This window comes from Chaetomium strumarium (assembly GCF_033439665.1).
Source record: "Chaetomium strumarium strain CBS 333.67 chromosome Unknown B0T15scaffold_3, whole genome shotgun sequence".
In the NCBI taxonomy this organism is placed as follows: domain Eukaryota; kingdom Fungi; phylum Ascomycota; class Sordariomycetes; order Sordariales; family Chaetomiaceae; genus Chaetomium; species Chaetomium strumarium.
In genome coordinates, this window is record NW_026944431.1 from 1,516,283 (window position 1) to 1,542,911 (window position 26,629).

General features: G+C 53.9%; 5 protein-coding genes and 1 non-coding gene across 6 annotated transcripts; all 6 read left to right on the top strand.

Annotated features, from left to right (window-relative positions):
• The first annotated feature begins 4,220 nt into the window (after positions 1-4,220).
• On the top strand, positions 4,221-4,297 carry B0T15DRAFT_t83. The gene has a single exon. It is a non-coding gene; the product is annotated as a tRNA-Ser (tRNA).
• A 10,583-nt stretch (positions 4,298-14,880) lies between these two features.
• On the top strand, positions 14,881-15,699 carry B0T15DRAFT_151803 (uncharacterized protein). The gene is made up of 2 exons (XM_062862003.1): positions 14,881-14,962; positions 15,039-15,699. The coding sequence occupies exon 2, from the start codon at positions 15,047-15,049 to the stop codon at positions 15,626-15,628; it is 582 nt and encodes a 193-aa protein (XP_062722527.1). The 5' UTR covers positions 14,881-14,962; positions 15,039-15,046; the 3' UTR covers positions 15,629-15,699.
• Positions 15,700-16,188: 489 nt separating this feature from the next.
• B0T15DRAFT_151455 (uncharacterized protein) lies at positions 16,189-17,594 on the top strand. Its single transcript, XM_062862002.1, has 4 exons — positions 16,189-16,402; positions 16,487-16,502; positions 16,642-16,865; positions 16,926-17,594. Exons 1-4 carry the CDS (start codon positions 16,333-16,335, stop codon positions 17,477-17,479), a joined length of 864 nt encoding a protein of 287 aa, XP_062722528.1. The 5' UTR covers positions 16,189-16,332; the 3' UTR covers positions 17,480-17,594.
• A 630-nt stretch (positions 17,595-18,224) lies between these two features.
• B0T15DRAFT_510099 (uncharacterized protein) lies at positions 18,225-20,326 on the top strand (the record flags this gene model as incomplete). Its single annotated transcript, XM_062867839.1, has 2 exons — positions 18,225-18,322; positions 18,454-20,326. 2 exons carry the CDS (start codon positions 18,225-18,227, stop codon positions 20,324-20,326), a joined length of 1,971 nt encoding a protein of 656 aa, XP_062722529.1.
• An 863-nt stretch (positions 20,327-21,189) lies between these two features.
• Positions 21,190-23,403, top strand: B0T15DRAFT_552776 (phosphoribosyltransferase-like protein; the record flags this gene model as incomplete). Its single annotated transcript, XM_062870305.1, has 15 exons — positions 21,190-21,269; positions 21,346-21,525; positions 21,581-21,604; positions 21,686-21,725; positions 21,779-21,839; positions 21,893-21,924; positions 21,981-21,987; positions 22,068-22,085; positions 22,136-22,238; positions 22,290-22,374; positions 22,433-22,475; positions 22,533-22,723; positions 22,783-22,827; positions 22,886-22,907; positions 22,967-23,403. The coding sequence occupies 15 exons, from the start codon at positions 21,190-21,192 to the stop codon at positions 23,005-23,007; spliced, it is 972 nt and encodes a 323-aa protein (XP_062722530.1). The 3' UTR covers positions 23,008-23,403.
• Positions 23,404-23,758: 355 nt separating this feature from the next.
• On the top strand, positions 23,759-25,606 carry B0T15DRAFT_528164 (Alpha/Beta hydrolase protein). The gene is made up of 2 exons (XM_062869021.1): positions 23,759-24,213; positions 24,345-25,606. Exons 1-2 carry the CDS (start codon positions 23,972-23,974, stop codon positions 25,108-25,110), a joined length of 1,008 nt encoding a protein of 335 aa, XP_062722531.1. The 5' UTR covers positions 23,759-23,971; the 3' UTR covers positions 25,111-25,606.
• The last annotated feature ends 1,023 nt before the right edge of the window (positions 25,607-26,629 follow it).

A 26,629-nucleotide genomic window follows, 5' to 3' on the forward strand; every position in this document is an offset into this window, starting at 1 on the left:
AGTCTTCGGTTCCGGTAGCCTAGGCCCTGTAAAACAAGGCTAAGATCCCAGTGGGTGCGTATTAGTTGTCTAGGCCAGGTTCTTAGTATAGGTGGTATAGAGCACCAAATCACGAGATGCTCTACTGTCTCTCGGGCTTCTCCGCATTCGCAATAGGGGGTAGGCTGGTTACGGGCCTTTTGTTTGAAAAGAAAGTCCCGTAGGCCTATAGCCCCTGTACGAGCCTATACTAGTAGGGAGCTCTTAGCCTTTGTAAGGCCTTGGTGTTTCTGTAGGCTCTAGTTCGTGAAGAGGACTGTTGGTAGGCCTTCGTCGGCTAGCCTAGTTGGCTGTCCTTGGACTTGGGTATTCCACCTAGCTTCCTAGGCTCTTAATAGTGCCCAGTCTTCCTGGGTCTTAGCCAATAGTGGGCCCAAGGCCTTAGCTTGGGTATTCCATTCGGCCACTGTAGCCGAGGCCTTTTCGGCATCTGTTAGCTTTTCTAGGCTCCGGAGCCGGCGCCGTAGTGACCGGAACCTTCATTGGAGCCTGTTGCAGGCCTCTTAGATGATTTTCTTTGGTCGGCGCCTTGGGGCCTCTGGGCCTAGCTCGGCCTGTAAGGTAGGCTTGTTGAGCTGGTCTTCGAAGTCGGCCAGCCTCTTGTTAAGATAAAGGTCTAGGGGAAGGATCCAAGTTTCCGTCTCGAGATTCCGTATAGGGGTAGCCTTATAGGCTCCGGCTACGATGCATAGGCTTCAGTTCTGGGCCTTTGCTAGGTCCTTGGCTAGGCCTTGTGGTGAGCCGTTGAGTGTTGTAGGCTTGTGGAAGCTGGATGCCCCATAGGCTATTGCACTGCGAATGTACTTAGTATAGACCTCTCTGGCCCTGATTAGCCCCAGGCCCTAGGTCTTGGCTGCTATCCTTGATAGAGCAAAGTCTTAGGTTCTTAGCTTGGTAGCTATGCTAGCTCTGTAGGCCTTCCAAGAAAGCCTCCAGTCAAGCCAGACCCCTAGGAACCGGGCTGAAGCCGTTGGTTTGACTATAGTATAGTCATAAGGGTGGCCGGGTTTGGCTAGTTGTAGTGGTTCGGACCACTGTTTTCGGCCTTTATTGAAGTGGATCAGCTCTGACTTGGCCCCATTGAATTCCATTCCGTAGGATCTAGCCTACTATAGACACGTGGCCCAGGCTTGTTCCAGTTGCCAGCAGTTAATATAGGGGTCCCTTCTAAAGGCTAGGAGGTTGGTGTCATCTACGAATCCCACTAAGCTAACCAGAGGGTGCTTTTCCTTTAGTACTTTATATAGCGAGGCTATATATAGTATAAAGAGGACTGGTGATAGTGGTGATCCTTGTGGCACTCCAGTTCGAATGTTGATTTCCGGGGCAAGTTGGCCGTCGAATAGGAGTGTGGTCTTCCGGCCCGTTAGCCACGACCGTAGCCAACCTACAAGCCATGGTGGGAGCCCAAGGTCCCGAACCGTAGCCAGTAACTGGGTATGATTTACCCGGTCGAAGGCTCCTGTTAGATCTAGCTGCAATAGGGAGGCCGTAGCACGTTGTCTCCAGGCCTCTTAGATCTGGGCCACCACAAGCCGTATAGCTAGGTCTGTTGACCTATGTTCCCGATTTCCCATCTGTTCGTCGGGTAATAGGCCGTAGGCTTCGGCTGCCTCTGTGATTCTTTGGTAACCACTGTTTCCACTACCTTGCCAATAGTAGGAAGAAGGGAAATAAGCCTATAGCCTCCGGGGGTAAGATAGTCGGCTGGGGTTTTACCGGGCTTTGGGAGCACTATAACTATAGCCTCCTCTAGCCTAGCCGGCACCCATTGTAGTTCGAGGCATCTTTGGGCGAGCAATGCGAGGATCTTATATAACGGCCTACCACAAGCCTTCAATAAGCCTATAGGGAGGTAGTCATTACCCGGCGCCTTCTAGGAAGCAGCCTGGGCAATGGCATTTTCTATATCCCTAGCACTAACCATTTGGCTTATTGCGATCTTTGGTTCCTACGGCTGGGAAAAGGTGGGATCTCGGATGTTAGAGAGGTCGGCTGGCAGGCTTGGAAAGAAACGGTTGGCTAGGGCTTGGGCCTTCTGGGTATGGGTGGTATAGCCATCGATGGCCAGGAGCTTAAGAGGGCTAGTAGGCTGGAAGCTCTTGCAATGGGCCCATCGTTCTAGGCTCCAAAGGAGTGATTCGTTATGACTGGCTTCCTGTAGGGTAGATCTCCAGGTCCTTATTCTAGCCTATCGTATAGCCTTTGAAAGGTCCCAGAGTCTTTGGTTTAGTGTCACGAGGGCCGTCGTTCAAGGCCAGGGTCAAGCCTCTGGTGGTAAACTGACTGCATTGCAAGAATATTGAACTTGCAGGAGGAAAGAAATCCTCGAGACTGCAAGGTAGGCTTTAAATACAGGATGCGAGTAGGTCTGAGCTTGCATGCATGATGTAATGGAACATGCATAATGAATCATCACTTGGTATGATGAATCATTATACATACAAATGATATCATCATCATGGTCGGTGCATTGCACCGTCACATTTAGCTGGGCCTTGTTGTAAGCCGTAAGTACGGCCTTAGCTATACGTTCAGCCTCCTGGGCCCCTTGAGCCTTTTGTTATACCTTGTTCGTCCACCAGGGGGCTTGAAATCTGTTGTTGGGCTTCCTTCGGGGAGTGCTAGCGTTGGCAATCCTTGTAAGTTCTTCGACAAGCTAGTCGAATGCCTTATTTAGGCCTTCTATTGACTGGATATGGCTCCGTAGGCCTTACGAGCTAGGGTTATCAAGCTCGTAGAGGCCTGGTAAGAGGGCTGTGTGACGAAACCACAGGCAGTCCTGCCTCTGAAAGGGTTCGCCGGTCGAAGGTACTGCTGGTCGGACTGTAGGTCTCGGTGAAGCCAAAAGGTTCACAACAATGCAAGTCGCAATGTCTGCACAGTAATGTAGGGCTACCTTACTGCTTGTATTGCTCACTGGAGAACTCCCAGAGTCCTCCAGAATGAATGACTATATACTAGCTGGTTTTGGTCCGCTCACCATGGCTCACCAGTGAGCCTAGGTGATTCTGCTCGTCCGCTCACCTGGTGAGCGGGCGCTCTTACATATGCTCATCAGCGCTGCGAGCGCTCTTGCATGTCCCTGTGTACAATGATTGGCTGCGGATACACCCTTGTCCGCCCCACCGGGTCACTGCATGTGGTCAAATCGTGACACGATGCCCCTCCTCAACGTCTTTCGCCCCGAAAGACTTGGGTTGTTTCAAATAGCGCCAACTGCCCTTGCTTCTGTAGGTACGCGGGTCCCTGCTGTCTCCCTCTTTACCTTTTCAGGATGCTAACACGATGTCGGGACGCGTGAAGAAGCCGTCCCGTCTGCGTAATTCGACTGCCGAACGGCACGCCCTTGCTGAAGAGATCGAGTCTGTTGGTGTGGAGGCCGAGATGCCTTGCACTCGTTGTTGGACTGCTACCCCACGCGCGCGATGCGTCGTGGCGGAGGGCTCTTCCCGGTGTTCTCGCTGCGTTCGTCTGGGGAAACCTTGCGACGGGACCAGCGTCGCGTCCCTTCGTGAGTGTGGCTGATGGGTTCTTTCCCCCCCCCTTTTTTTTTGCTAACATTCCTAGTGTTGAGTAATGCGTCCGAGCGTAAGCGAATGGATTCTGAGATTGCCGAGATTGAGGATCAGCTTGCGGTGTTGTTGTCGCGGCTGAACCGGATGCGTCGCCAACGCCGCTTTGTCGAGGAGCGGGGGTCCGAACTGCTTCGCCGTGGCATGCAAGGTTTGGACGAGGAGGATGGTGTGGTCCCGATGTCGGATGAACAGATTTTGGTCGGTCAGGCACAGGCCTTGGGTGCCGTAGGGGTGTCAGACTGGGAGGCCATTGGTGCTGTCCCGTATGGTTCTGCGGGCCACGATCCGTTCTTGGATTCGCTACTCGGGGGTACCGCCAAGTGGGTGCCCCTATCCCCTCCGTACGTCGTTCTTCGTGCTGACCGCCTTCTTTAGCGCTGGTGCTGGCTCTCCCTCCGTGGAGCCTCCTCTTTCGGTCGGTCAGGATCCCTCTGGTGGGACTCCTGCAGCTTCTCAGGGTAGTGGGGGTTCGTAGTTGGTGGTGGTCAGGTCTCGGTCGCGCCTGCCGTGCGTGTTGTGTTGTAGCGTGGCTGCCTGCAGCCGCTCTTTCCTGCCTGGGGTTCTCAATCTGATTCTTGTTGCCTGTTTCCCAACAAATGAAATGGCTCAGTGGTGTAGCTTGGTTGTCACACCCGAGTGAATGCTCTGGGAGATCGTAGGTTCGAATCCTGCCTGCGCCTCGTCTCCACGTGAGTGGCTTTACCGCGGGGTAAGGCGACTCATACGGAGATTTTTGCGCCTTCCTCCTGGCCGATCTGGGTTCTGCCGGTGGAATTCTCTTAGTTTTTCTGCGCAGTTGAGATGCTCTGCCGGTTCCCATGAGTTGTCTTCCGGTCCGAAGTCGAGCCATTTGATCAAGTATTCTAGCCTTCCGTTGGCTATTCGTGAATCCAAGATCTCCTCAACGTCCCATTCTTCTTCTTCGTCCTTGGCTTCAATGTCCTTCGCAGCCCGTGCGTTCTCGGGTGCTGGTTCGAGGAGCGAGATGTGGAAGACGTTGGTGCGTAACTTCATCGTTGATGGTAACGAAAGTCGGTAGTTGGATGTCGAGATTTTTGCGTCAATCTTGAACGGTCCAATCTTCCTGAAGTCGAGTTTCTGGCTTGGCCGTTTCGTTTTCAAATTTCGGGAAATGAGGTAGACCATGTCTCCTCTCTCAAGGCGAGGTCCCTCGAGCCGATGCTTGTCGTAGTACTTCTTCATCCTGAGTCTAACGAACTCGAGTTCTTCTTTTAGCATCGCGTGCAACGCGTGCATCTTTTCTGCCTTGACTTTTGCCCTGGGTACCGCAACATCTGGTCCCTGGCGTAAATCTGCTTCGTAACCAAAATTCGCGAAGAACGGAGTGACTTTTGTTGTCTCCGTTGGCGTTGTATTGTATGCGAGCTGTGCCGCTGGCAATAGGTCAACCCAGTCGTCCTGTTGGAAGTTGACGAACGTTCTAAGGTATTGTTCGACGATCTGGTTGAGCCTTTCTGTCTGGCCATCTGTCTGCGGGTGGTATGCTGTTGAAAGCTTGCTCTTCGTGCCCAAACGCTTCGTAAGCGCTTGCCAAAACTTTGATGCGAATTTGGTGTCTCGGTCTGTGATCCATTCTTCCGGCCATCCATGAACTGCTGCGATGTGCCGGTAGATCGTATCCGCAAGTTGCTCTGCTGACCATGATTCTCTGTACGGGAAAAAGTAGCTCCACTTGGTAAGTCGGTCGACCACAGTGAGGATGCTGTCGTACTTCGTTCCGGTAGTCGAATCTTTTGAAAGCGGTAGTTTGGTGATAAAGTCCATCGTCACCGAACTCCATGGTCGTTCTGCAACTGGCAATGGTTCTAAGAGCCCGTATGGTTTGTGCCGTGCCGACTTGCTTCGATTGCAGAGGTCGCATTCCTGCACAACAGTCTTGACTCTAGTCCTGAGTCCTGGGAAGTCGTAGTGTTGCCGAACCTTGGCGATGGTTTTGGCAATTCCCATGTGTCCTCCGAGCTTCGACTCGTGAAGTGTCTTGATCAGTTCTGTTTGATCCTGTGGTGCGACGTAGGCCTTGCCGTTGTACCACAACGCTCCATCTCTCCAAGAGATGCCTGCCTTATCGTCTGCGTCGTTCCTCTTCCGGTCCTGGAAGTCTTTTCCTAGCCGTTTTTCCCTGAAGACTGCGCAACATTCTTCAAACGGTTGCAGAGGTTGTAAGTCGGGATCTTCGCCCTGTTGTGGAAGCGTATCGTCGTCGGGATCTTCCATCGGTTGGGGAGCGTGCCGTAAAGAACCGTCTGGCTGTTGTTGAAGTAATGGTGGCGAGGCTTCTGGTTGGCTATTTCTGAAGTGATCTGGCCTTCTGCTTAATGCATCTGCTCGCGCGTTCTCCGAGCCTTTCTTATAATTGATCTTGAAGTTGAATTCTGAAAGGAACTCTGCCCATCGAGTTTGTCGTCCGTTCAACACCTTCGTGGTGGTGAAGTATCGCAAGTTCTTGTGGTCTGTATAGACCTGAACTTCGTGAGTTGTGCCGCTGAGGTATGGTCTCCATTCTTGAAAAGCCTCGATGATGGCTAGCAATTCTTTGTCGTGGATTGGGTAGTTGAGCCGTGGTCCTTCGAGCTTCTTTGAAAAGAATGCAACTGGGTGTAACTTCCCATGTTCGTCGCGCTGACCTAGCTGTCCCCCGATCGCATAATCGGATGCGTCGGTCTCCACCTCAAATGGCTTTCGTGGGTCTGGTAACCAGAGCACTGGGTCGGCGATGATCGCATCGCGGATCTTCTGAAATGCTTGCTCGTGCTCGGCTTCCCACCGGAACTCGATGTCTTTCTTCGTGAGTTCGTGCAATGGTCGTGCAAGGTCGCCAAAGTTCCTGATGAACATTCGGTAGAAGTTGGCGAATCCGATGAATCCTCGCACTTCTGTCGTCGTTGTTGGTCGTGGCCATGTTTTGATCGCTTCAATCTTCGCTGGCTCCATCCTGATTCTGCCAGGCGAAATTTCGTATCCAAGAAATACTGTTTTCGTAACGTGGAATTCGCTCTTGTCCTTGTTGACTGACAACTTGTGTTCGTGGAGTGCATCCAGCACTGCCTTTACGTGTTTCTTATGTTCCTCGAGTGTCTTGGAGAAGATGAGGATATCATCTAGGTAGCAGACCGCGAATCGGTCGAGGAATGGGCGGATCGCATGGTCAACGACCGCCTGGAAGGTCGCTGGTGCGTTCGTCAATCCGAAGGGCATTACAAGATACTCGTAATGGCCGTAGGGAGTGCGAAACGCTGTCTTCCATTCACCCCCTTCCTTGATGCGAATATGGGCGTACGCTGTTGGAAGGTCGAGGCGAGTAAAGTAACGGGCGCCTGCCAACTGGTCTCGAAGCCGCGAGATGAGTGGCAAGGGATACCGGTTCTTTACTGTCTCTCCGTTCAGCTGTCGGTAGTCCACACACATCCGAAGCTTCCCATCCTTCTTTGGAACAAATAGGACTGGGTAGCCCGCCGGTGATGTTGATGGTCTGATGTGCCCTATCTTGAGATTCTCCTCAAGATATCTCCTTAACTCAGCATCTTGTTTTTCGTTGGTGTGGTACACCTTGAAGAACTTCAACTGGGCTCCTTCCTTGAGCTTGATTTCGTGATCCCAAGGTCCATGGTCTGGTAGCCCCTTAAGATGCTTTGCTTCGAACGCCGGGTGTCCTTGGTATTCCGCTGGGATTTTGCCCGTTTCCGCGTTCTTCTCTGTACTCCGGTAGTACGAGAACTTGTCTCCGGCCGTGATACTGGCCGCTTCCCTCCAGGTGACCCAATCCTGGAATTCAAATTCTCCGGTCTCATCGATTGAGATGACAGCGATTTCGATGTCGTCTGTGTCTCTCTGAGCCGTGCGAGGGCATCGTCGCAAGTGGCGTCGTCTCTGGCCTGGTCTTGCCGATTCCCGCTGTTCTTCCTGGTGACTGCCGCCTCTTCCTGAGTCCGTAGTGCGCTGCCTGGCACTGTCCGTCTCTTGCGGTGGATCCATAGGGGCCGCCTTCCGGGGCGATCTTCCCTGCTGCGATCCGTCGTCTGCGCTTTCCATCTCGTTGGTCGGATACGGCCTCTGTTCCCGAGGTCGTAGGTGGCCACCTCCCTTCCAACTGATGTCTGGGTCGTAATCTCGATGCCATGGGCGTCCAAGGATCATGTCTTTCCTAGGCCCCATTTCAACAATGTCAAACACCACCTTGGTAGTTTTCCCTTCCACTGTAATGTCAAGTGGTTCTGTTTCTCGTCGGACCCATTGGGTGTCGAATGGTCCCTTAACAATGTGTTGTTTCTTCTTGATCCTCCATGGGATCCTAAGTCGGTTGACAAGTGCTGGCGAGATGAGGTCGACCTGAGATCCTCCATCTACCAATGCCAGTGTTTGGAATCTTTTCTAATATGCCGTAACCCAGATTCTATCATCGGGTTTGTCGTTCTGAATCGCAGCGGCTTCCTTTTCGCTCGCTGGGAGGTCGTAGATCCTTTTCCTTGCGTGGTTCTTCCTGCACCCGCGGATCTGTCGTCGTTGTGATGGATTTAGTGGTCTTCGGGCCCCTCGGAGGGCCCTGAGCCGTTTCCCAACTCCGTCTGAGCATCTGGATAGGCGTCCCCATCCTCCTGTGCCTCTTGGTCACCGTCCTGCGGTCCAAGTCTCGGGAGTTCATTGAACAGTTGTCGAATTTCGTTGGCTCTTTTTTCTTCCTCTCGCCGTTCGCGAGGCGTCATCCACCTTCGTGTGCGTGTCTTGCGTTCGTGGTGTTCCTGGAGCTTTGCTTGCATATGGATTAAGCAATCCTGGCTTTTGCATTGCCGAGTGTTGTTGGGCCATCTCTGGCAGTCTTCTGGCTGAGTTCTTCGCGGTGTCACCCTGATTCTGTTGCATGCACTGGTCCTTCCGACCTTCCATAGGAACTGGTCGGCGCCGGTTCCTGCGTCCCAAATCCATGAAACTGGTCGGGGTTCTCCGTTTCGGTCGGTAGGCCTATCGGGCCAAAAGTCGTTGTCGAACTTCGATCGAAAATGGTATCGGCATTCGTGCGCGATGCACTGGAACCATGGGACGTAGACGTGGTCGTATCGCTGGGGTTGGAGTCGAAGTGCGTCTTCTTCATGGGGTTCGTAGCGCGGGCCAAATCCAATCCAGATGCGTACCGCGTTGCTGTCCCCGACGCCGTTGTACGGCTTCTTTTTCCAAAAAGTGTCCCAATCTTGTGGTTCCTGCCCCTTGAGTCTTCGCTGGTTCTGGGCCTTCTGGTATTCAGCCTCGGGGTTCTTGATTCCATTATTCCCCCTGCCCTGGCTTAGGTCCTGTGCTGGTCCATCCCACAAGTTCGAGTGGTGCTCTTCCTGGACCCTGACCAACTTGGCCTTGACGAATTCTAGTTGGCTCATGGCCTGAGCCTTTTCTTCTGCGAGTCTTCGGGTAATTGTTCGAAGCTCGGCTTGTTCCTCTTCAGCCTCCTGAAGGCGCTGGGCGAGAAAGATGGGGTTCGGGCCAACGGGTTCGTTGTCCGATTGTCGTGTCCTCCATTGACCTTCTTCATTCTGGGTCAACTGGAATCCCCAACCTTCTGCGAGTTGTGATGCTGCGGCGGCGGCAATGTCGTAGCCTGTGATGGGTTCTTCGAACGTAACGTGGGGGCTATTGCTTCCTGACCGAGAGGAGTCATCGATGCTTCCTTCAGCCATGCCTCGGTCAACTGCGTCGTCGAAGTCATCCTCGGTGTAGCTTGCCGCAGCCACTTCAACCACGCGGGTTGACTTGTCGATCGTGGCATTTTCCTTGCCGGGCACCTGCTTCCAGTTCTTCTTGCTGCGGCACTCCCGCTTGAAGTGCCCTTTCTTGCCGCAATTGAAACAGGTGGCCTGGGACTTGTCCTTCCGTCCTTTATCCTCACGCTGGGTGGCGTCCACGTCCATTGGACCAGCGTGGGTGCCATGCGACGTGCTGGGGTACTGTCGCTTCTTTTTGTCGTTTGCCTTGACGAATGTAGGCTGCGTTCCGCGTCCCTTGCGCTGCTGGCGCCTGGCATAAATCCGGTCGTCAATGCGGATAGCCATGGCGATATATTCGTCAAGCGTGTCGGGTCGGTCCTTTTGATACAGTTCATCCTTGACTTCTTCCTTCAAGCCATCGTAGAACAACTGCATAAGACCTTCGTCATTGATCTCGCACCGAAGTGAATCCTGGCGGAACTGCATGGCGTAGGCAGCCGCCGACTTTGTCTGCCTCAGGCGTGCGAGTCGCTCCTGCGCGTGGAGCTTCTCATCATGGTCTCCGAACACCTTCTGGATTTCCTGTTCAAATTTGTCGTATGATTTGAAAATTTCAATGGTGAAATCGTCCTGAGCGTCCGCACTGTTGGTTAGCCAATCCTTAAGGGTGGGTTCAAACCATCGAAGTGCCTTCCCCTCGAGCCGCGAGGAGATGAACATGACTTTGGCGGATTCGTCCGCAAACTTGTCCGGGTAGTACTTGAGGTAGGCCCTCATGGATGTAAGGAATCCAGCGAGTCCTTCTTTGTCGCCTCCGTACTTGGGGGGTGCTTCGAGTTTGGCTTTGTCCTTGGGCTTGCCGTTGTAGGCCTCGTTGACGAGCTGTTGCATATGGCCGTTTTCGGCCTCAAGCTGGGCGATTTTGGCGTTGAGAGTCTCGAGAGCCTGCTGCATCTGTCGCATGGTTGCGGCCTGGCTCTGGGATTCCGGGGTGCTAGGTGTCTGGGGCGCCATGATGGTCGGTGGTACCTTCGATCTGAACCGTGACAGAGTCAAAGGGAGTGAGCAACGTGTGACGAAACCACAGGCAGTCCTGCCTCTGAAAGGGTTCGCCGGTCGAAGGTACTGCTGGTCGGACTGTAGGTCTCGGTGAAGCCAAAAGGTTCACAACAATGCAAGTCGCAATGTCTGCACAGTAATGTAGGGCTACCTTACTGCTTGTATTGCTCACTGGAGAACTCCCAGAGTCCTCCAGAATGAATGACTATACTAGCTGGTTTTGGTCCGCTCACCATGGCTCACCAGTGAGCCTAGGTGATTCTGCTCGTCCGCTCACCTGGTGAGCGGGCGCTCTTACATATGCTCATCAGCGCTGCGAGCGCTCTTGCATGTCCCTGTGTACAATGATTGGCTGCGGATACACCCTTGTCCGCCCCACCGGGTCACTGCATGTGGTCAAATCGTGACAGGCTGCTTTGGCCTTTATCTTCTTTTTATCCATCTTTTTCTAGGACCAACCAGGAGAGGTTGGGGCTATAGGGGGTGTTCGAGGTGGACCTCTACTACTTAGGGGTAGTGGTCAGAATCTCCCCTTTCTTTAATGCCATAGTAGGAGCAGGCAAGGTCTGTAGAGGCCCAAATTAGGTCGATGGTTGATGGGTGTCCTTATTACCTACCTTGTAGTTCCCTAGTTATAGTACTCTTTAGGGTTACTAGCCTAAGGTCCCAAGAGGTAGCTAACTGGAGCAGGTTATTAGCTTCGTTGTCATAGCGTTCGTAGTAGTCCTAGGCTGGGTGTTGAAGATTAAAGTCCCCCGTAAGTATTACTTAGCTAGAAGATCAGGGGTATTATTGTAAAAGAGTGGCCGGTATTGTCTTGATTGCCGGAGGGTTATAGACTGACCAGACCTTAACCCTCTAGCTATCTTCGTAGCCTGCAAATCGAACCTAGCACCAATGTTCAGCTGCCCCATAGTCCTACTGGCTAAGGTCAATCGTCTTTTTAACTAGTATAGCTACCCGGCCACTAGGTTGATGGACTAGATGGTACTGGCTGCGTCGGGGGCAGTAAGTAGACTTGGTTTGGTAGTTGATCCATAGGTCTTGTATGGCTAAGACATTGAACTTAGCCTCCTCCACTAAGATTTCTAGTGGTTATTTGATGCTTCTAGTATTCTATTGTAGTATGGTAACTACTATATAGTACTAGAGAGTTGGCTAGCTAGGTGGTCAGTTGGCTGGCTGGCTAAGTGGTTAGTTGGCTAGCTGGCTAAGTGGTTAGTTGGCTGGCTGGCTAAGTGGTTAGTTGGCTGGCTAGTTGAGTTGTTCTGGTTTATAGCTTGGTCTTTAGCTTGGCTTGTAGCTTGGCTGGTAGGTTGAGAGATGGATAGTCGGAGCTGCTTAGGGTCTTGTTGGGTCTTTGTTAGTCTGCCGCGTCGTTGCTTTCTAGAAGGGCCTGTATCTTGGTCATCGTAGCTTAGGGAGAGAGAGCCAAAGATAGGGGTTGTGGTTACGGTTGTAGGGTAGGTCGTTCAGGTAAAGTTGAGGTCGAAGGTTGGTTGTTGTGGCTTAGAAGTGGTTAATTCGAAGGTTCTAGGCCTATGTTGGTAGGCCTCCTTAGCTATAGCCCGTACTCGGAGCTGTTCTGAGCACTGCTTGTCTCTAGCTGAGTGGCGACCCCCACAGGCTGAGCATCTAAACTGGCTTGTAGTATGGGTAGGGCATTGCTCTTCGCCTTCCTTACTACCAGGCTTATGGGTTCCAGTACTATAATGGGGGCAGAGGAGGTCCTTCCTATAGTAGCGGGCTATATAGCCCCACTTCCAGCACTTAAAGTACTGCGCTGGCCGTAGCGGAGCCCAGTATGGCTCGCAGTTAAAGAGCTGGGCCCGGTATAGGACCCCTAGGTCGCAAGCCTTTTTAGCCTCCTTCTGGCTAGTGAAGGCTATAACCATAGGGACCCTGGTAAAGTCTGGGTTGTGGGGGTACTGGAAGATGATCTTTTCTACGGCTTGTAGCCTGGCCTCTTCTTGAAAACTAGCCTCTATAGCCCCCTGGAGGTCAGCTTTCCTTAGGCCCTTAACTACTACTCTGTAGGTCCGTCGAGCTTCCTTTACCTGGCTTCCAAAGGCCTGTTGAATCCAGTCGTGGTTAGTAGAGTGCCATTGCTTGGTATCCGGGTTGTTAAAGGTGACTACTATATCTCCGCTAGGCAGTTTCCGGGCTGCAATAGCCCCTTGTCGGCTAGAGGCCCCATTGACGACTTGGATAATTTCTAGAGGAGTTCTCTTAGCTAGATCAGATGATAGATGGCCCCCCCGAACAAGGATCTCGCAGTTCTGCTTAGCTGGGATAACCTTAGCTGGCTGGGCTATAGTGGCTTGTAGTAGTTCTCGGGCTATATTAGCCCAAGTTCGGGTAGCTTGGGCCTGCCCTAGTTTGGTTTCCCTTAGTACCGCTCGCACTTCTTCGGCTACTACCTTGCGTAGAGTAGGTAGGTTCAATGCTGTAGCCGTAGCCATGGCTTTAGCTTGGAGAGGAGTTGTAGTGGCTTGCTGGTAGGCTTGTTGGTAGGCTTGTTGGATTTCCATTGCAAGTGCCTGAGCCTTGCCTTTATTTTTGGGGACTAGGGCAAGTAGGTCGTTAACAAGCCTAGTGATGTATTCGTATGTATGTAGGTGGCTAGTAGACTTGGTTGTTTTGACCAGCTTGGGTATAGTAGGTGAGGTCCTCTGACTTGCATGCTGGCTTGTATATAGCCCTGGTTGGCTGCTATTGCCCTGGGAGGGAGGGGGGAGGTTTTCTCCCATCTCAATATCGGGTGCCGGATCCGGAACGTCGTTCATTTTCGGCTCCTTCTGGTAGGGGATAGGGCCTGTAGGGGCCTATAGGGTAGGTTGCGTGGGGAGTGTGGGGGATCGTTGGTAGAGTGGGCCGTTCGGGAGTAGCCGGGTCCGGTAGGGTAGGTGGCCCGGGAATAACCGGTTGGTCCGTGCGCAGGGAAAAATTTGACTGACGGTCGGGTGTCTGCAACACAACGCCTGCTTCAACGGCCTGTTGCGGCCGCGCGAGGACGGCCGCGCGGGTGCGACCAGTGCCGTTAGATAGGGCTCGTCGAGGCGGTTAGAATGACGTATATTTCGAGGGGTTTGCCGCCCTTTTGCACGTAATATTAAGGTTTAGGGTTGATAGAGGAAGAATAAAGCTGGGCCGCCCCATACAGCCCCACCAGAGCCCTAGTTATGTGAAAACAGGATCATGACTTTTCTACCAGGTATGGTCGTATGTACTGAGCAGAGTCGAACATGGTCACCATATGCTGACTGCGCCATGGCATGGCGCTGCCCATATCGAAGACGATGTGAAGATAACTTTAGAATCTGTATCAGTCAACGGAAACGCACTTCAAAACCTTACTTCTTCCCTCTCCATTCATTGTCATCTACGAAGACAGCGTATACAAGTGGATCATCGAACGAACAAACTTGTTTCAACAATCGCCGGTCCACTGAGGACGCTGTGCTGTATTGAACACGCGTGCCATGTGATGACTGAGTCGTGTCAGGCCCGCCTAATGGCTTGGAAAACTTCAAGCTGCAAATGTTTGTTGTCATTGAGGGGCAAAGCTAGTTGGACAACAGACAGCGTCTCGAGATCCAGGGGCGGCTTTTAAGTTCGTATCCTCTCCATTTCCCTTGATCTCGCCGCTTCCACCGTCTTCTCTGCAACAGTTCGGCAGGAAGCGCCGATGTGGAAGTGCTTTGTACATCTTGAAGGGATGTTGTCTGCCAGATGGGGCGAATAAGTTAGGGCTGGCGGTGGCCACCCGGCCGGCTGTTTATCGACACTACAGCCTGTTTAAGCTAGATGGGGCCCGAGTCATGCCTTGACTGGTAGCCTGTTTTCAAGTAGTGTTGTTTCGAGGGCGTCGACTCAGTCGACCGACCCCTACATCGGATACTTACCAAGTTTGTTGCGATACGTTCAGTTCGGAAATCGATTGGTCGGAAAGAGAGTCGACAATGCTTGGTTCATCTGGTCTGGTCTAGCAACTCGTTTTCCTGACAAGCTGTTCAACTTTCATCGACGATATCCCTGGCGATCTCACTTGTTCAACTACCCGCAGCCGCCCAGTAGTTTGCCCCTTTGCTTGTCGAGAGGCAGGCGGTTCGGGGGGGTGGGGAGAACAGGGGTCTCGTATGTGGAAATCATTTCTTCAACGACGCTCAACAAGTCTGATCTGCCTCCTTGCCAAGCGTTCCCATGACAGGACGCACGGCTGCCCGGAGAAGACACGGAAGTAAGAGCGGCACGACCGACACCCACACACATATTTCTGTAATGGCTCTTCTAGGATGGAGCTGGGAAAGATTCATCAGTCTCCCTCGGCCACTACTAGAACCTGCTGTTCGGCCGTGTGGCCGGGACAGTCTAACAGAGAGTACTGTAGACTCGCCCTGCATCCTTTGATACTATGCCCCATCTCTCTCACGAAAGTTGGTGGCATCTTGGGGGACTTGCGAGCTCGCACTACAGCCATCGCACCTTCAGCATCCGCCACGCTACTCGCTATTAGCTTCGGCGGTTAGAGGACTTCTGCCGTTGAGACTTCAGGAGCGAGCAACTTCACATCCCGTAAGTCAATCTCCTACTCATCTGGTGGGCAATAGTGTGTTCACTTACGGTACACTCATCTAATCCCGAGGTGCAGGTTCAGATATGAAGATGGGCAAGCATATATCCACACACATATTTGTCATCGCCATTTTCATCTCCAACATCGGGTCAGCTGTGATTTCCATGCTTGGGGTCTACCTGTTCATGCGCCAGCGCCACAAGGCACAACGACAATGGCAAGATCATGAGACCGTGGCCAACGCTGCCCTCGACCGAGCAATCGTCAGTTACATCGCCAAGGGACACCCCGGCGGGCCTGAGGCGACGGCTGATAAGGCGCCGGAAGAACGTGAACGGGACGTGATTACCGAAGGGGACGTGCATCGGAAGTATATGGAGGTCGACGGGGCCATCAATGTGCATACACCACCACCAGCGTTACCGACCTCTGACGTTGAGCGAACACCATCTGTTAGGAAATCGGGGACCTCTGTGGCAGACACGGCGAGCTCGTTGCCGAAGTTGATGTTCTCGCGGTTCATGGATAGCGCCGAGCAGGTGTATAGTGATATCCTGGCAAGACCACTCCAACGGGCCAGCATCCGTACCTCACCATCACTTCCAGAATTCGTTCCGCCGGCTAGGAAGGATGATGTAGGCTGGCCCTTGACGAAGGAGATCTAGCCATAACTCGGGATCTGCGTCAGCCATAAGGGAATTGTGGCGTTTAAACTTCGGAACTCCAAGTATAAGATATAATCTGAGGCCGAGAGAGTTAGACACAGACTTCTGACCTTGTGAGGACAATGAACATGTTGTATTGCACCTACGATTTTGTACAACTGAATACCTTAGTGAAGCGGCAAATTTGGCGCTGGATGTGCTCCGAACCAAGCATGCGGCCCATTGTCCTGCCCAGCTGCCAAGCGCCTTGAATCTCGATGGGCCCCACAAAAGTGTGGCGGAGGCCTGCCTGGGCTGATGACGACAACTCGTGGAAGATGTGACGACTTGCACATGATAAGCTGTCGAAAGGAAACTTGTCAGATTCCAACCAGTTTATTTTCGCAGCTCGATTGTCTCTTCTTCCATCGAACATCAACAATTGCTTTTGCTGTACTTAGGCTTGCCAACATTCTCCCCCTGCGCTGACCGCCAAACAACGACACACCCCTGCACGACCTCGCCGAGTTGGCAGTGACGCACCGGCCATCGACAAATCCCGACGACAAGGCGCCACCTTTCCCAACTCCACCACGAAACCATACAAAGCCGGCGACCTTGGCCAGCTTCATCCAATTCTCAAGCGCTGCGATTAGAGCCTTAATCGACGTACTTACACTCTGTCCGCTTGCTAGCATCGCATTCGCACATCATCGGAACGCACAATGGCTCCGCCGCCGTCCGCCGACCTGCCGCTGGTACAGAGGTTTCAGCGGATTGCTACGACGCTGCAGTGTACGTGTGCATCCCCGATACCGAATATAGCTACCATAATAGCTAAATTGAAGGTTCTTGATGGCTAATGCTTTTGCGCTACAGTTTCCTGGTTCATGGGGTACGTTGACCCTTCCCCGACGCTACAGCGGCAGCTTCATTCGCCGCTCGCTTGAAGAGATTGGGCAGGGAGCACAAAGCACCAGCAATTGGCAACCCCACCATCCATGGTATCCTTAGCTGACATTGCAATCGCGCAGACATGCCGCCCTCCTCCTTTGCGTCTTCCGGTATTCGTTCTCATGGCTTCGTATGAACTACTACGGGGGCATGGCCCAGTTCTGTTACCGCTTCGCCTTCATCTCGGCCGCCGCAACCTACGCGATAGTGGTATACAAAACCTGGCGGGCCCGCCAGAAGACGGGAGCTAAGCAACCGGGCGGTGTTGTTGGATATCTCGCCGACGAGAACGTTCAGTACCTCGGTAGGTGTTCTCTGCTGTTGACCGCAGTGGCGCAGCCCCGCTGACATGATCAATCGTCAGCGATGGCCCTTATTTGGCTCTTTATGCCGCAGTATCCCCTTGCGCTCGTCCCGTACGCCATATACTCGACCTTCCACGTGGCCACTTATATCCGCGCGACCCTGATCCCGACCATCATTCCCCCGCAGAAGATCAATCCTCCCGAGGGAGCCTCTCCCAATGCCAAGCCGCAGTACGCCGCGCACCCGGGCTCGGAGGCCATTGGAGCATTCGTCAAGCGATACTACGACTCGTCAATGTCGGTGGTCGCGAGCCTCGAGATTCTGCTGTGGATCCGCCTGCTGTTGAGTGCTGTTCTGTTCCAGCGCCGGTCATGGATTCTGCTCGGCATCTACACTGCGTTCCTTCGCGCTCGCTTCGCCCAGAGCAGCCACGTGCAGAGCTCCTTTGGCCAGCTCGAGGCTCGCATTGACAATTTGATTGGTGCCCAGGGCACTCCGCCTGTAGCTCGCCAGGTCTGGGACGGCGTGAAGGGCACCGCGAGACAGTTTCACACCGCGACAGACGTCAACAAGTACGTCAATGGTGCTGCTGCTCCCAAGAAGACGTCCTAAGCTCTTGCTCGTCAAACGATATCGGTAAACGACAACGACGCTTTCTGCATGGTCATGCAGCTCTAAGCAAGGTTTCTCAACTCGACGACGACCAGCTCGACATCAAGAAATTCTTCCAGACGGGAGAGGGCATAAGAATGGACTATCCTCGGACAGGGACAGCAGTGGCCGGGTATCGATAAAAGGGGTGGTGGAATGGGGATGGTGTCGGACGTGGCATGGCGGTTCGATGGGCAATGTTTGGGATTGGGCCTACGGTCCTTTACTCGCTAGCTTTCCTGGCGGGACGGTACCGGCTTGGGGAGTTATGGCAATCCGCGAGGCAGAGCGCATGGGCTTTTCCGGTATTGATCGTACTAACATCGTATTCTTCCTAAATTGTATCATGGAACCTGTTGCAGTGTCAGTGGGCGATCCTGGCGCAGCACAATTCGTTCGCAATGTCAAAGCCAGCCCTAAGATTCTGTGAATGGCACATGGCAAGCTGTAGGCCCATTTCTATCCTGGGTGATATCAGGCCATATGCGCAGCAAATCGCATAAAGTACCTTGGCTATTCCGCCAAGTCCTGGACCCCACCTCCTGCCGATGACGTCGCAAGGGAAGCTTGATCCGTACCTGAGCCGAACACTCGGTTTCCATCAGATCTCCCGATCCACGTTTCCCAAGCCATCTTAGGCCTCAGCTCCATACAGTCTTCCCATACCGCCATACGCTCGACATCCAATGCACCCGACAACTCCGCGATGACCTCCATCCTCCGCCAAATCGTCGCCGGACCCCGCGCCAAACACGAAGAGACAGGCCTCGACCTGTGCTATGTAACATCCAACATCATCGCAACGTTCGTCCCCTGTCCCACGCATTTCCCTTTTCCCTCCCTACCTACCACCTATCACCCCCTTTGGGATCGCTTGTCCCACCGCCCGTCTAGCCGCCTCTGCTCACTCTCCTACGTCTCCTCTTGAAAAACAGGTCCGGCCCGTCCCAAACATACCCGCAACGCGCCTACCGCAACCCGCTCGACCGCCTCGTCTCCTTTCTCGACGCCAAACATGGCGACGGCTGGGCGATATGGGAGTTCAGGGCCGAGGGCACGGGGTACCCCGACGAAGCTGTCTACGGCCGGATCAGCCATTACCCGTGGCCGGACCACCACCCGCCGCCGTTTCGCGTCGTGCCGGTTGTGATGGGTGGTATGCGGAATTGGTTGAGGGGTGGGGAGCTTCTTAAGGTGTCTCCTGGGCAGGATAGTACTAGCAGGGGTGGCGATGCCGGCGGTAAGACAGAGGGTATTGATGGGAAGAAGGAGGAGGGGACGGACGAAAAAGAGGCAGCAGAGAGGAAGAAGGGTGACAGAGTCGTGGTCGTGCACTGCAAAGCCGGGAAGGGCAGGTCGGGCACCATGGCGTGCAGCTACCTCATTTCGGAATGCGGGTGGACGGCCGAAGACGCGCTGGCGCGGTTTACCGAGAGGAGGATGAGGCCCGGCTTTGGAGCGGGAGTCTCCATCCCGAGCCAGTTGAGGTGGATCAGTTACGTGGATCGGTGGACGAAGGGTGGGAAGAAGTACGTCGATCGGCCTGTCGAGATTGTCGAAGTCCATGTCTGGGGTTTGAGGCACGGTGTCAAGCTCTCTGTGGAGGGGTTTGTGGACGAGGGAAAGAAGATTCGGCCGTTCCATACGTTCCAAGGGGAAGAGAGGATCGTGGTCGAAGGCGATGCGCCTGGCGGCGCAGGGGTGCTGGATATGGTGCAGGACATGGCTGGGTACGGGGCGAAGACGAAAGTGGACGACAAGGGAGAGGTAGTGGAGGAGGCCGATTACGAGGGGATCAAGAAGGGAGCTGACAGCAATGCTGAAGACAACAGCAATGATGGCGGTAACGACAAGGACGAGAAGATGCCCCCGAAGCACCCCAAAAAGTCTCGAACAGCAGACCTAATGAGGAAACTGTCCACCCGCAAACGTAGCCCCTCGCCAAGCCTCAGCAAATTGGGTAAGGACGGGCCCAGGAGCAAGACTATCGCGATGCCGGAGCCGTCGCAGGCCTCTTCCGGCGCCTCAGCGATTCCGGGGCAAGACGAGCGTCGCACTCAGTCAACGGCCAGTCTACAGCCTAGCACCACCTTTGCTAGCCCGTCCGAGCCTGGCGGACAGGCGGTCATCTTCAAACCGGCCAAGCCAATTCATATCCCGAACAGCGACGTTTGCATCTCGGTGGAGAGGAGAAACCGCGCACCCGCCAACTTGGGCTTGACCATGGTAACAGCCGTCGCGCACGTGTGGTTTAACGTCTTCTTCGAAGGGCAAGGACCCGAGCAGGACGGAGAGGCAGATGAAAGCGGCGTGTTTGAGATGGAATGGGACAAGATGGATGGCCTCAAGGGCTCCAGTCAAAAGGGCACCCGCGCGCTCGAAAGGCTGTCGGTTGTCTGGCGCATCCCAGGCACGGGTGCAGCGGGGCGCGAGGAAGAAGAGGCTACGCTACCCGGGGTGACGGTCAAGGAACCAGGGGTGGACAGCCCAGTGCCGCAGATGGAACCTGCCGACTGGAGGGGCGGGTCAGCGGAGGATTCAACGGCGGACAAACATCTCGGCCTGAGAGTGGAAGATCCCGACAGTCGTAATGTGAGTAAGGCGAGCAGCGTGAAGAGCCAGGAGATCGGAGAAGGGAGCGCTACAGCTAAGGAAGAGACCGAGGTGGAGGACGCGGCTTCTCTGGAGGGGGTCAAGGTCAGCGGCCCGACCGGAGAGGAGACGCTGGATGATACGCCAGTTGAGCAGGTCTCGAGTCCGCCGCCAGTCACGGGAGGGAATGACGATGCGGTTGCCAAGGGGCCTTGATGATCGATAATGATGGATTAATACTTCTACATCTTTTGCCAGACTAGGCCAGCCGGATTTTCTGTTAAGATGAAGCGCTACCCTAGTGTATACAAGAAGCATGTGCGCAAATAATTGAACCAACTGTCAAGCGTCATCGCCAATGTTCGGGTTCCTACCGGACCACATGCCGGACTCGCTGCACCGCGGCGCAAAGAAGTCTGGTAGTTGCCGGCACAATGCTCGGCACGCACCTAGGCCGACTCTCAATCCTTGCAAAACATAAGTACCTTCCACGTTGAGGAAATCGTCATGCCGGATTCAATAAATCAACGGAGATCTAGACCCTTACTGAAGACCTCAAACTTAACATCTTGGCGACGGTAACGCGGAGGACAACCCGCAGCTAACCAGGCGCACGAGCAACTGTGGAGAGATACCTGATGACGACACCACTGCCTATGCTGCGCTGCGGGACACCTATCGATAACGCGTATCGATAATGCGTTCTGGGTCTCGGCTAACGGGAGGGTACACTGACCAGGGACCTGGGGAATCTGGCCCATTGATGAATCTCCACATCGGCTTTCTTTCAACTTTTTCTGCCGCCATGGAGGAGTCAGCGTGGGAGATCGCCGCTAGTGCGGGTTATTAACCGCGAATTGAACTTCCAGCGGCCTCATTGTTTCCAGAACTGCGATCTTGATCCAGCTTACCGCGCGAGCATCTCCTGAACGACGTTGAATCCCTGTACAGAACCTAAAGTACGCGCCACGCGATGTCACTGCCCCGCAGTCGTCCGGTTCCCCGCTAAACAGCTGCAGGAGGAAGCCCAAAAAACTTGTGGTCCTGTCGGCCGGCCCGCGCCCGGAATCCTCTTCAACATGTCTGCCGAAATGGCGAACGAGATCAAGTTGATCAGTGGCCGCAGCCACCCCGAGCTGAGCGAAAAGATTGCGAAGCGGTACGTCGAGCAGTTCGAGCAATTTTACGTCCTTACGCCGAGACTTTGCGATCCACTGACACCCGTTTGGCCGCAGACTGGGTATCAAAGTTGCAAGAACGATCTCGCTCAACTACTCGAACCAAGAGACCTCCTTCACAGTCGGCGAATCGGTCCGCGACGAGGATGTCTTCATCGTGCAATCCACCTCCACGGGCGATGTCAACGAAGGTCTGATGGAGTTGTTAATCATGATATCGGCATGCCGGACTGCTAGGTGAGGGACACACGGCAAAGCTGGCTTGGTCTGGTCGCTGACATTGGCCATGTAGTGCCAGGAGGATAACAGCCGTTATGTAAGATCGATCAACTTTACCCTCCGGCAACGGCACTCCAGCCTTGCAACCCTTCTCTAGAGTTGATGCTGACCCAGGCAGCCCGAATTTTCCCTATGCTCGACAGGACAAGAAGGACAAGGTTGGACGAGGCGATTCCACAAGTTGTTAAGAGGGTGATGCTAACAGGCCCAGTCACGAGCCCCCATCAGTGCCAGATTGGTCGCGAACATGCTGCAGACCGCCGGTGCCAACCGTAGGTTCCTGGTTGGTTCTTGTGCTTGTCCGTCGTGCTAAGCTTTGACACAGACATCGTGACCGTGGATCTCCATGCTTCTCAGGTGAGTTCCAAGGGCGTATGAATTTTGTCATTCATGATGCTGACTGAGAATGACAGATCCAAGGTATGCATCCGCTGTCCCCTACTTCGGGGCTATCGAACACGTTCGCATGGCATGCTGATTCGTGATCGCTATCACTCCAGGCTTCTTCAGTGTTCCAGGTACGGCTCCTGTAGCTTCTTTTCGAGACCATTGCGCTCACTCTACCCAGTGGACAACTTGTATGCCGAGCCGTCCTTCCTCCGCTACATACGGGAGAATTTCAAGACGGAAGATTGCGTTATTGTCTCTCCTGACGCCGGTGGTGCAAAGCGGTTGGTATACCGCCGCCCCATGACAGCACGCTGTCGCTGACTTTTTTGAAGTGCAACATCCATTGCCGACCACCTCAACACGGCGTTTGCCTTGATCCATAAGGAGCGTCCCAGGCCGAACGTTGTCGGTCGCATGGTGAGAATCTCATCGGAATAGTGAAGTTGAGGGACTGGAACTGACAAACCCCTTTTAGGTTCTTGTTGGTAACGTTGAAGACAAGATAGCCATCCTTGTTGGTAAGCGTCAGATTTAAGCTTACGTGTAAAAGTGCATTTCGCTGACGAATGGGTTAGACGACATGGCCGACACATGTGGCACCCTGGTGAAGGCGGCAGCAGTGCTCAAGGAGAATGGCGCCAAGTCTGTCCTTGCCCTGGTTACTCACGGAATCCTGTCGGGCAACGCCATCGAAACGTTGAACAGTAGCGTGCTTCAAGCCTTAGTCGTCACAAATACCGTGCCGCTGGGCGACAAGGTAGAGCGGGTAAGCCCACATGACGCCACTCGCTTCAATTTGCAGGCTGTTGGCTGACCTCGCCCCAGTGCCCCAAGCTCCGCGTTATTGATATCAGCCCGACGCTTGCAGAGGTTCGTTCTAGAATAGCGTTTTGATTCATTTCGCCTCGCTTGCTAATTCATGGACCAGGCCATCCGTCGTACACATAACGGTAACGAGCAACGAGGGTTGTATGATTCTGTAGACTTCTCGGTACTGACTTTGACACAGGTGAATCGGTGTCGTATTTGTTCAATCACGCCCCCGTATAAAGTCGGCCCACAGTGGCGGCATCCCCTGGTCAAACCCAGGTAGCGACGAAGAGACATATTTGAGAGAGTATGGTAAAGAGCAACGACTACTTGGTACTGAGGATTACACAATGTTTGGGGTGTTCCAAGCAAGCAGACCTATGGAGTATAGCGGTGTACAAAGGATATCAAGGCTTGGCTGGAGACTGGAGTTTAGTGTCGCAAAAGAATGGAATTCAATCAAAGTTCTGCAGCCTTCGTATACCGCGAGATCGCACAGTGCTCTGTGCTTCCTATTAGACTATGGGTACTGCTTCCAGGTATACCCAAAGAACATCATGGACTAGTAGAACACTGGCCCAGATTTCTGAAATGCCTTTGGAATTAGGAATAATAAGTATCCCTTGTTACTACAACTTGGTTGTTGGCCATCAATTTGAGGTCTGACTTGGGTTGTCGGCGACTGTCAATTCAGCCAATCTTGACTTCATCCATAAAGCCGTAGATAATCCATAAGTCTATAACGCCATCTGTCTATGCGGTTCGGAATATTTTCGATGATCAAGCAACAAGGCAGCAGGCTTCCTCTTGCTTCTCGTTTCCTTTTGCCTGATGTAGTCATTGCAGGCTGCGGTAATGTCTCGGAATGCCAGCAACAAGGGATGAAGGGAATCAGGCTGCAGCTACGCGGCTTACTAAAAAGATCCAAATCGTCTGAGCTTCCCCGCAATCTCCGAAGCCGACGTGTTAGTAATAAGGAACCGTTTGTCATCGGGGAGGACCAACGGACGCGCTCGCTCAAAGCCCGAGCTATAGATAGCCCGTCGGATGGGTATAACTACTATTACTACCACCTCAGGTACCTAACGTTGACATCGGCGCTTGATACCAGAAGAACTCGTGTTACCCATTGGGCGATTGTTCTCAACTTCTTCGTCCATCCACAACACTTATTATACAGTCACCAACCACAACCGCAACAAATATGGAGTGGGAGGCACCTCCCCCAGTAGCCAGCGACAGAGTCACCGTGGATCTGCAAGCCAAGTTCGAGCGCGTTGATGTCGCGTATAAGACTGTGAACCAGACGCCAATCGAGACGGCAATATTTATCCCCAAAGACCTCGCTGCCGGGCCCGAAGCGCAAACCGCGCCCGTACTCGTGAACTTCCATGGAGGTGCCTTGGTTACGGGCGCGAACCCGGAGCCGTTCTTCATGGCTGACTGGTGCGTTCCTAATAACTTCCTTATTAACCTTACCTCCCCCGGCCAAGCCAACAAGTATCCCGGGACCCGGGTTCAGAACTTCAGACCCTTCAATCCGTCCATGTATTCATTTTATACTCACACTCACACAGGGTCCGCAACCTCGCCCACACAACCAAGTCCATCTTCCTGTGTCCGGCCTACCGCCTCATTCCGGAGTCTCGCGCCGTCGAGATCCTCGACGACGTCGGCGATTTCTGGACCTGGCTGCACGCCCACCTCCCCGCCGAGATCGCCGCCCGCTACCCGCACCTGACACCGGATCTCACGCGCGTCGTCGCCAGCGGCGAGAGCGCGGGCGGCTACCTCGCGCTGCAGTCCGCGCTGCAGTTCAACGGCACCGCCAAGCTGCGCGCCGTCATGACCCAGTACCCGGCGCTGTTCCCCGACGTGCCCGGGTTCCGCGCCCGTCCGGCCGGCGTTCCGGAGCAGTCCCCGCTGGATGTCGTCGTGGACGATGCGATCAAGAGCGCCAGGGCTGCTCGGGGGACCGTCGTCATCCGCACGTCGTCGCCCTGGCCTGCGAAGGCGGACCTGATCCGCGCTGTATTTGCGACGGGGCGGCTGGCGGATCTGTACGGCGAGGATCCCGAGGGGAGGTTGACGTTGCGGTATGCGCTGGCTCGGGCTGAGGAGGCGCCGCCGCCTCTTTGGTTGATTCAGGGAGACGAGGACGCCATGGTGCAGAAGGATTGGACGGATGAGGTCGTTGCCGGGCTGCGCAGGGAGAGGCCGAAGGCGGTGGTCAAGTATACCGTCAGACCGGGGTCGCACGGGTTTGATCAAGGTAATCAGCTCGAGGATGACTGGGTGAAGGAGGGCGTCGAGTTTATCAAGGGTTACTGGCTCCAAGTCTAGAGTGTTGATTGAGGAAAGGTGGATAGCGAGTGGCGGCCTCATGGGATGATGTGACTTCGGATTGTGGATTGTGATTGTCAAGCGGGCAGGGCAAAAAGGAACGTGAGCCCATAAGCCTACAGTTTCGATCTCGACTCCTCGGGGGGATTCGGCTACCATCAGAACTCTATCCTGTTATTTGAGGCCTTCGTCTTGACTTTGTTGAGGGAAGCCTCATATACACAGCTTAGATTAACCAAGACCAGCTCCAGTTAGACCACCTGCTTCTTCCATTCACATTCTCCTGTCATCAAGCGTGCGGATGTCACGCCTTGCGCGGATAGTTACAACGCTCCTCATCCGACGCTCCCGGAGTCCGGGATGGAGTTGCCGACCCTGCACGAGTGCTCCTTGTTGATGTGGTTGCCTAAAGTGAACGGGGTCGCCGGCTTTAGAACGCAGGCATGACTACACTGGTCTTTGCTAGAGGACTGAGGCTGGGCTCTTGGGATTATCTCGTGGATATTCACGTAGCACGCCGAATGCAACACCGCAACGGGGACCTCTGGTTTTCCTGGGTTCATTGACACGACTCAGGGCCGAAGGATCCTGCATATTTAGGCTGCCCTTGTCCAGTTGAAACATCAGGTACTTCACTCTGCTGTTGGCTGTTGCTTTCTCAACATCATCAAGCGCGCGTGTATTGAATCGAACTAAACTCAAAGCTTCTCGAATCTCTCACAATACACTCATTTGCAATCCTCCTCGGCGCCCTCCCTGCGCTGTGCGCGGCTCAGGCCGTAGTTCTCTGTTCGACCGCCGCTCCACCGGCCAACTGGACCGGCTACGCCTTGACATTCAAGCAGCCACTAGACTACAGCTCTGTCACGAACAACATCGAATACGATTCCAAGATCCGCCAACACGCAGGCGCCATCGTCAGCAATGCACTTGGCTTCGACGGCTCAGCTGCGGTGAGGATCGAACCGGTCAACGTGCCTCCGGGCTTCGGTTACCAGCCAGCCGTCGTGGTCGTGACGGGACCAAGTGGCGAGGTGGACAAACTCAATGCCATGCTCCGCAACCCGTCCTCCAAACTGTACAATCCTGTGGACCAATATGCCCGGCAACTCGCGCAGCAACTCGATGGGAGCTTCAACGTTGTCGGAAGTAAGTTTTTTTGACTTTGCTCCACGATAACCAATGTTATGCATACACTCACACAGATTCCTATGCCAGAAAATGTCTAATCACAGCTTCTACTTGGAGAGATTCGATCGACCGGAGGTGGCGGCGTATCCCGCCGGATTCTGAGCGAGGACTAGGATGGGCCAACTATGAGCCCTAGTAATAGCGACATATCGAAATATAGTAGTACCCAAAAGTCAACCTTGGCCATCGTTGTCAAGTATGAGATCAAGGTAGCTCTCAGATTTCAATGTTGAAGGATTAGAATCAGGCAGTAAGGTAGCAGAAGCGCAGGAATGGCGACACACGGCAGGAGTGTACAGATCACGGTCACTACTAGTAGTACTATTCA

What these genes read in the sequence shown, in the direction of transcription:
- B0T15DRAFT_151803 (XM_062862003.1), top strand. Translation starts at nt 15,047, where the DNA reads ATGAAGATGGGCAAGCATATATCCACACACATATTTGTCATCGCCATT.
- B0T15DRAFT_528164 (XM_062869021.1), top strand. Translation starts at nt 23,972, where the DNA reads ATGGAGTGGGAGGCACCTCCCCCAGTAGCCAGCGACAGAGTCACCGTG. An exon ending in CCGTTCTTCATGGCTGACTG is followed by an intron (nt 24,214 to 24,344) that starts GTGCGTTCCTAA and finishes ACACTCACACAG; the next exon opens with GGTCCGCAACCTCGCCCACA.
- B0T15DRAFT_151455 (XM_062862002.1), top strand. Translation starts at nt 16,333, where the DNA reads ATGGCTCCGCCGCCGTCCGCCGACCTGCCGCTGGTACAGAGGTTTCAG. An exon ending in CGAGAACGTTCAGTACCTCG is followed by an intron (nt 16,866 to 16,925) that starts GTAGGTGTTCTC and finishes ATCAATCGTCAG; the next exon opens with CGATGGCCCTTATTTGGCTC.